The 7949-nt window shown below is 51.9% G+C and overlaps 1 protein-coding gene across 1 annotated transcript; it reads right to left on the bottom strand.

The window, feature by feature from the left end:
• Positions 1-6054: 6054 nt before the first annotated feature.
• Positions 6055-6966, bottom strand: LOC136995957 (olfactory receptor 14A16-like). The gene has a single exon (XM_067316954.1). It carries the CDS (start codon positions 6964-6966, stop codon positions 6055-6057), a length of 912 nt encoding a protein of 303 aa, XP_067173055.1.
• Between the last annotated feature and the right edge of the window lie 983 nt (positions 6967-7949).

Genomic DNA, 7949 nt, shown 5'->3' with positions numbered 1-7949 from the left:
GTGGGTGTGAGGAGCCCCATTTTAGCCTAGATGCATTGCTCAGAGTACCTGGAGTCAAGGGAGAGGTGGTGAGCACAGCCATCCTCTAGACGACCTCCCAGCTTTCGGGCAGGCATTGAGGACTCTGTATGCTCAAAGCATATATATCCTGGTGCTGTCACTTACTCCATAGCACCTGATAGGCCAGAGCCAGGTTCATGACTGCACTGTTGATTCTGAGATTGGTTCTTCCTGAGTAGCTTGTAGGCCAGCAGCAGGCACAGGTTCATTAAAGTGGCTGTGAGGCCACTTCCATCCAAGCAGCTGATAGGCCATCAGGAAGAACATGGTGTGAAGATGAATGCAAAGTCATTCTGTCTCTGAAGATGGTAGGCCAGGAACAAGCTCATAGTTTGTATTTTGCTTGCCAGGTGTCTTCTGCCTCAGCCCCTGGTACTCCAGCAGCAGAGACAACTCGGCTTTGTGCTTGTGAGATTGTGGAGGAATGGTTAAGGTAGTGGTTAAGTGAGAGAGGGCATGCTCTGATTGGGATGAGCAATCCCGTCTTCGGGGTAGAGGAAGGAATCTAGGCCAAGGCAAGCGAGCCTGCTGAAAGCGGTCTTATCTAGGTCAAGGCAAGCGAGCCTGCTGAAGCCTGCTGAAAGTGGCCGTATAGCGGCCTTGAGCACTACAAAAGAAGGTATTCACAAAACTGGTAAACAAGTCTGGACGGAACTAGGTTCCATAAATGTCGACGGAGCGTGGACAGCAACCTTGCACCAATCATATATCCGCTTTACGCGTGTGGACAGAAACTGTAACCAATCATGTAACTATTGCTAGCGCATGCGTATTGCTTTATTGCTTGTCGATATATATACTTTGTGTAAGCTCTAATAAAGGGAGAACGACCATACTCATATTGAGACTCCGTCGTTACTCCGGGCCCGTTCCCCCCACTCCGACATGAGATCACTTTTGCCAGAGTACCTGATGGGCCAGCAGCAGGCACATGGCTGGGATGCTGATTTTGAGGACACTGCTCCCCAAACACCTCTCAACATCATTGACACCTGCATGTGGACGGTGAAGCAGGACACTCTCAGGCCTTTCCTTTTGGGGGCGATGTTTGTCATAGCCCACTTTCACCCAGAGGCCATGATCAACAGCCTCCTGCAGAAAAGTCTGCCTATGGACAGGTATGTGCTGTCCTGCACCTACTTCCAGAGGTCCTCCCAGTGCTCCTGCAGCAGATCAGCTCCCCACTGGGGAAGCAGATGCCTTTTTCTCCAGTGAGCACCCGGGGAAGGCTGTTCCTCAAGGGGCACAGGACTGACGACAACTCTTGCAAGTAAGGAGCAGAAGGGGCAAAAGAAGGGGTTGGCTTTAGTTCACAAACCAAAGCTGTGTTTGTTCACGGCAGTGTTGGACCACTTTGGCCTCTTCCCCATGGAAGAAGATTGTAATGGTTGTTTGAACATCTGTTTTTCCATGGAGAAACACGGCATAATCGAGCTCCCTTGGCTCGTGCTGAGTGGTGCCATTTCATTCCCTTGGAGGGAGCAGCAGATCATTTCTGGGAGCAAACTTCCTCCCAGCCTGATGGCCTTGCTGGGAGCCGGGCTCTCGATCGTGGTGGAGCCTGTGCTGACAGGAGAGGAGCTCTGGGCTGGCCTGCATGGGAACTGCTGCAGATCCTGGCAGATCTTGGGGTGCTGCATTTTAATGCCCTAAAGACTTTGCTTGTTTAATTGGTGGCCTTGCAAGGTGTGACTGACTGTCCCGCTTGTGCTGTGCTGCCTCTGTGGGCAGTAGCGCTTGGTCTGCTGAGGGTACCCACAGCTACGGATTAGGCCATGGCGTGGTCCTTCCTCCCCTGAAAACCTCCACCCCCAACCTGGGGGCCCTCCCCAGGTGCCTTCCTCATAGAGCTGCGGTACGTTGCTCATGTTTTTGCTCTTAAAGCATAGGAGAAAATCAACGCTGCCTATCATCTGCAAGTTATACTTTGTAAAATGCTCTTTAGAAGAGCCTTTAGCTATTCCCTTTTTTTTTTAACGTTGAGTGCATTAGGGACTGGGATTTTCTCATGCTGTAAATTGCTTTGGAACATCAGAAAGGAAGAAAAGGCCAGTATTCTCTTAGCTTTGCACACTGCTGGTCTATAAACTTTCATTTCCAGGTACTTAGCAGTTTTCTTAAAAAAAAGATTTCTTAGGAGTGCTCAAGACACACATTCCTAAAATCTTCTCTTGCTTGAGATATATCTTTTCCTTCTTTTTCCTCTCTCCTCTTTCCTCTCTCCTCTCTCCTCCCTTCCCCTCCCCTCTCCTCTCCCCCCATTCCACTGCATTCTATTCTATTGCTTTGCATCCCTTTCCTTCCCTTCCCTTCCCTTCCCTTCCCATTAAATTCCATTCAATCCATTCCATTCCATTCTGTTTCATTCTATTCCATTCCATACCAGACCATTTTGTTCCATTCCATTCCTTCCTTTCATTTCCATTCCATTCCCTTCAGTTCCATTCCATTCTTTTCCTCTCCATTCCATCCCATTTGCTTCCTTTCTATTATATTCCATTCCATAACAATCAGTGGCCCTGTGTCTAGGAACTGGCCTCTCAGGGCCTGGGGCAGAAGTGACCTCAAAAGCGCAAGCAGCAGCCACAGTGAAGGGTCTGCTCTGCAGCACTGAATTCATTAAATGTGAGTTGGCAGCACATGGGTCCCAGGGGCCTGGTGCTTCTGGCTCTGGGGTGCAGCGCTCTCCATTGAATAATAGCTGATCACTCCTGGCCTTTGAGATCTTACAGTGAAGAAAACCTAAGGGACAGCCATGGGGAGCAGGGCTAGTAGAGAAAAGAAATCACCAAACTGAGAGATCAATCTGGGTGACTGCTGTTGTACAAAGGAAAAGGAGTATGGGATGCTGTAGGCACTAACAGGAGTAAGTTAACCAGAAATGAGGCTTGGGTTATGTCCCAGACCTAGGTGTCTTCTCTTGCAGAGAAACATGGTGTTGCCTTCTCACCATGGGAGCACAGATAACTGGAACAGACATGTAATAACATGAGGTCAAGGACTGATAGTAGGCAATAGTATTACACTAAGCCTAAGATCTAAAGTTAGTCTAAATGTAACCCTATGTAATAACACTGGATGGGAAGCGGCACATGGTTTTACAGTAGAGTGACATGGGTACTACAGACATGGAAGGCAACAAAAGCCGTTGTAAGGTGACATATGTTCTTGCCCAAATCAAGAAGCAGACCTACTAGTTAACTTCTCATATGACTGAAGAAATGATGTGTTATTTTTGCACCATTTAACACATCAGTAAAATTCGGAATAACCTTCCATCAACTAGACAACTTTCTCAAACAAAACACCAGGGTTACTCAACACCTGTTGGAAATTGGAAAATGCTTAGAAGAAGGAGAAGGAACGGTGATATATGATAATAATGAAGGGATTCAGTTGGCAAAAGTGAAAACCAGCCTTACTGAGCATCATGGGTATGACGTTGTTAAAGATTGGTCACCCTAAGCTACCAGTGTATTGCGATTGATGTTACGTCCTCTGCTCATACTGTTAATGATCCCTGTATTGATCCCACCTCTCCCCACACTGGGGATTCATTCCCAGCCAGACAGCAGAACCCTGGCCTCCCCCCAGCCCCCCAGCCCACTCCTCCCATGCCCCTTCCCCCTCTTGGGGGGCTGGAGCTGCACTGGCCCAGGGAAGCTGGCCAGCACCAGGGCTGGAATGGGCAACAGGGATATGGGGTGCACAGGAGGCAGTGGAGCAGGGTGAGCAGCCCCACTTGGGGCCCTGCAGCTGGGTTGGGGAAGGCTGAGGCTGCTGGGGCCAGCCAGGCTCCAGATGCTGCTTCGATGTCAGCTCCATGCTGGGAACATCAGGGTTTCCTCCCTTTGCAGAGGAGCAGCCTGCGGTGGTGGCCCCTCCGTCCAGCACTTGTGAGTGCATGTGGAGTGCTATGTCCAGTTGTGGCTCCCCCAGGCCAGAAAGACAGTGACAGATGGGAGTGAGAGCAGCAGAGGCCAAAACGACAGTTTGGGCCTGGAGCCTACCAGGCAAAAGGAGATGCTGACAGACCTGGCTGTGTGCAGCCTGGAGAAGGGAAGGCTCAGGGGAGACCTTATTGCTCTTTACAGTGACCAAATGGGAGGGTGTAGAGAAATCGGAGCCACACTCTAGTAAAAGATGCACAGTGGAAGGACAAGAGGCAAGGGGCACAAGCGGGAACATGGGACATCCCACTTGAAAGAAGGAAAAACATTTTCTCCTGAAGAGATCAAACAGTGGACCAGCATCCTGGAGAGGTTGTGGGGATCTCCATCCTTGGAGCTTTTTCAAAATTAGTCTGGACAAGCCCATGAGAAATCTGATCTACCTGAAGCTGTTTTGAGAAGGAGCTAGGAGCAGAGACCTACTAGAGACTAAAGCTCCCTCCCAGCCAAAATTATTCTGCAATACAATGGTTTTACATGGAACTGAGGAGAATCACAGTGTAAGGGCGTCCCACCGTGCAAAGTGTGAGGCACCCTTCTCCAGGGGTTTGTTCCCTGGCCTGTGATCTACATCTGCTTTGGCCTGAGGAGAACAGTTTTGGCTTGCCTTCCAAGCATGGTCTTACTGGGCAGGCAGGCCGTGGTCAACAGCTCCAAGAAGAGGTGTGCACTGCGGGCCCTACGTGGGCCCTTCACACCTTGGTGCCTTTCCCCAGAGGCCTGACTCTGCTCCACAAACACAGCGGTGTGTACCCTACACTGCCTAGTCTTAGCCCTGAGGTGCTCCTCTCCCGGGCCCTTTCCAGCCCAGCCCAGCCCCACCGCAGCTCTCCCCGCCTCCCCTGCCCTCTCCCCAGTCCAGCCCAGTCTCCCGGGCCCTTTCCAGCCCAGCCCAGCCCCACCCCAGCTCTCCCCACCTCCCCTGCCCTCTCCCCAGTCCAGCCCAGCAGAGCAGCCCAGGCTGGCGGTGTCCCTGCAGCAGTGCCTGCCGCAGGGTGCTGCAGAGCTCTGGGCACTCACACCACAGCCCCAGCCCTCTGAAGGGCAGAGCAGCTCCAGGGGCAGAGAGGGGTGTCAGCCTCCCCATCAGACCCTGGGCTGGGGGCCAGCAATGGCATGAGGAAACTGAGGCCAGTCGATCCCTCTCCACTGCTCTTGTGTCCAGGCAATCCTTAACTCGGACTACCTGCAGGTGCTTCATGCCAGCCCTTCTCCCCAGGACAGCACATGAATCCTTGTCCCAGGGCTCCTAAAGCAGCTCCAGCTGCTCCAGCGACAGAGCAGCCTGCCCTGAGTTGACACAGGTAGAAAGAGGTTTTCATTTATTCCTCCCCGCAACACAAATTGCTCCTTTGCTCTTTGCCCAGGACATTCCTGCTTCCCAAAGAGTCTTTCCCCAGGTAAGTGTGCCCATGCTGGCCTGGCTGGCCATTCCTGCACCCCTCCCCTGTACTCCCCTCAGGGTCCCAGGCTGGTGGTGCTGCTCTGCAGCGTGAGTGGGCTGTGGGGCCACAGGGTGACTCCACACTGGATGAGCATCTGTCACCAACCCTCTAATATATGAGACAGTCTCCAGCAGATACCTCTGGACCACTGACCCTCTCCACTGGCACTGGACACCAACAAGTGAGAGTTGAATCCAGCCTGAATCCCCTCACACATCACCCTCTGAGCTCATGTTCCTTAGCCCATGAAAAAGTCAAGCACGGCAACAGCGCCTTTAGGGTGCAATTTCCTGAGCACATTCTGGGCTCCAGCTTTGGAAGAAGACCCCATTGTTCAGGCACTGTATTGAGCAAGTCCTCTTTTATTACGGAGATGCTACTTGGGAGGCCAGCTCTCACACAGTGATAGGCAGATTTACAGAAGGCCTCCGGGTCAGACAGGCAGGGTTTGTGCTTCTGGAGAAGTGCGAGGAATTCAAATAGTTGTGTACAAACGTAATTATCACAAACAGAATGCACAAATCACAAGTTACGTGAGACAAATTGGAAATCAGTTGTGAGGAGAGATGGGCAGCTCATCACTGCTGAAATAGTACCAGCTAAATTAGTTTCTTCAGTGCATCCTTGAGCTCCTTGTTCCTCATGCTGTAGATGAGAGGGTTCACTGCTGGAGGCACAACCGAGTAAAGAATAGTCACCACCAGATTCAGAGCTGGGGAGGACAAGGAGGGGGGCTTCAGGTAGGCAAACAGGACAGTGCTGACAAGCAAGGACACCACAGCCAGGTGAGGCAGGCACATGGAAAAGGCCTTGTGCCGGCCCTGCTCAGAGGGAATCCTCAGCACAACTGTGAAGATCTGCACGTAGGACACAACAATGAAAACAAAACACCCAAAGCCTAAACAAAGACTAATGACAATAAGCCCAACTTCCCTGAGGTAGGAGTCTGAGCAGGAGAGCTTGAGGATCTGCGGAACTTCACAGAAAAACTGCTCCACCACATTGCCTTGGCAGAATGGTATTGAAAATGTGTTAGCAGTGTGCATCACAGCTTTGAGAAAACCACTGGCCCAGGCAGCTGCTGCCATTTTGACACAAGTTCTGGTGCCCATGATGGTCCCGTAGTGCAGGGGCTTGCAGATGGCCACAAAGCGGTCGTAGGCCATGACAGTGAGGAGATACAACTCTGCTGAATATAAGAAAAAGAGGAAAAAGACCTGGGCAGCACATCCTGAGTAGGAAATGGCCCTGGTGTCGCTCAGGGAATTGGCCATGGATTTGGGGACAGTGATGGAGATGGAGCCAAGGTCAAGGAGAGAGAGGTTGAAGAGGAAGAAGTACATGGGGGTGTGGAGGCGGTGGTCGCAGGCTACGGCTGTGATGATGAGGCCATTGCCCAGGAGGGCAGCCAGGTAGATGCCCAGGAAGAGCGCGAAGTGCAAGAGCTGCAGCTCCCGTGTGTCTGCAAATGCCAGGAGGAGGAACTCGTTGAGGGAGCTGCTGTTGGACATCATGCTCCCTCTGGACATGGCGGACTGTTCAAAGAAGAAAAAAAGACATTGAGCAGTAAGGAGAGACTTTTCAAGTAGCACCCCCCCACACCCCCCCAAATGTTGCAGTTCTCATACAGCCCCCCACATTGCCTCTCTCTTTACTGGTAGGATCTTTGTGCAGCTATGCACTGGCTGAGTGTGCTGAGATGCAAAGATCTCATAGCAGAGATGCTATGAGGCAGCACTGCCTTTCTGGAGGGCAGCTCAAGGCCTGGCAGGACACCACAGGGAAGCAGTCAAATGTCCTAAAGATGGACTCTCCTTAGAAGGAGAATCAGCTCCATTCCCACCGTACAGACTGCATCTCCTGGAGCCTCACAGGTTAATAAGGAGCTGGGGTAACCTCACTTCCATGCAGACCCTGCTCTTGCACAACTTGTAGCATCAGTGTCTGAACTGCAGCTGAAAAATCTGAACCCCAGGGAGCTCAAGAGAAGAACAGGAGCAGCATTGGCAGGAGGGGAAACAAGGAGTGACACCATCATTCTGCTGTCAAGGGAAGTGAGGAGAGAGAGACAGATGGGCACTTTGGAAAGTCTTCACCTTACCCAGCCTGGCAAACCATCTCGCAGACAGTGTTATCGCAGGGCAGGTGCTCTCAGCCCCAAAATGGGCCTGTGGCAGGAGACATGCCCCTCTCCTCTGCTAGAGGTCTGGCTGCAGAGGAGGTGACTCATGCCCTGGACCCCATGGCTGTCAGGGCAGAGGCTCTGCTGGGTCAGAGAAGAGACATGGGGGGCTTGCTCGGAAGAAGTTGTCTGCACTGGAGGGACTGAGCAAGACTTGCCCAAATCCATCATTCCGTGATTTTTCTGTTAGGAATTCCTTCTCATTCCCTGCCCATTTCTTCTGCCTGGAGCTGTCCCTGCTGGGAACTCTTTCTCTGTCCCAACATTTTTTCCTGCTCACTGCTCCCAGACCCCATCCCACCCTCTGTATGC

This window comes from Apteryx mantelli, unplaced genomic scaffold (genome assembly GCF_036417845.1).
Source record: "Apteryx mantelli isolate bAptMan1 unplaced genomic scaffold, bAptMan1.hap1 HAP1_SCAFFOLD_20, whole genome shotgun sequence".
NCBI classification, from domain to species: domain Eukaryota; kingdom Metazoa; phylum Chordata; class Aves; order Apterygiformes; family Apterygidae; genus Apteryx; species Apteryx mantelli.
Note: the sequence above shows the minus strand (reverse complement) of the source record. Positions and strands in the feature narration are given on the sequence as shown.

Bases quoted from the DNA above. Each gene is read 5' to 3' on its own strand.
- LOC136995957 (XM_067316954.1), bottom strand. From the start codon at position 6,966: ATGTCCAACAGCAGCTCCCTCAACGAGTTCCTCCTCCTGGCATTTGCA.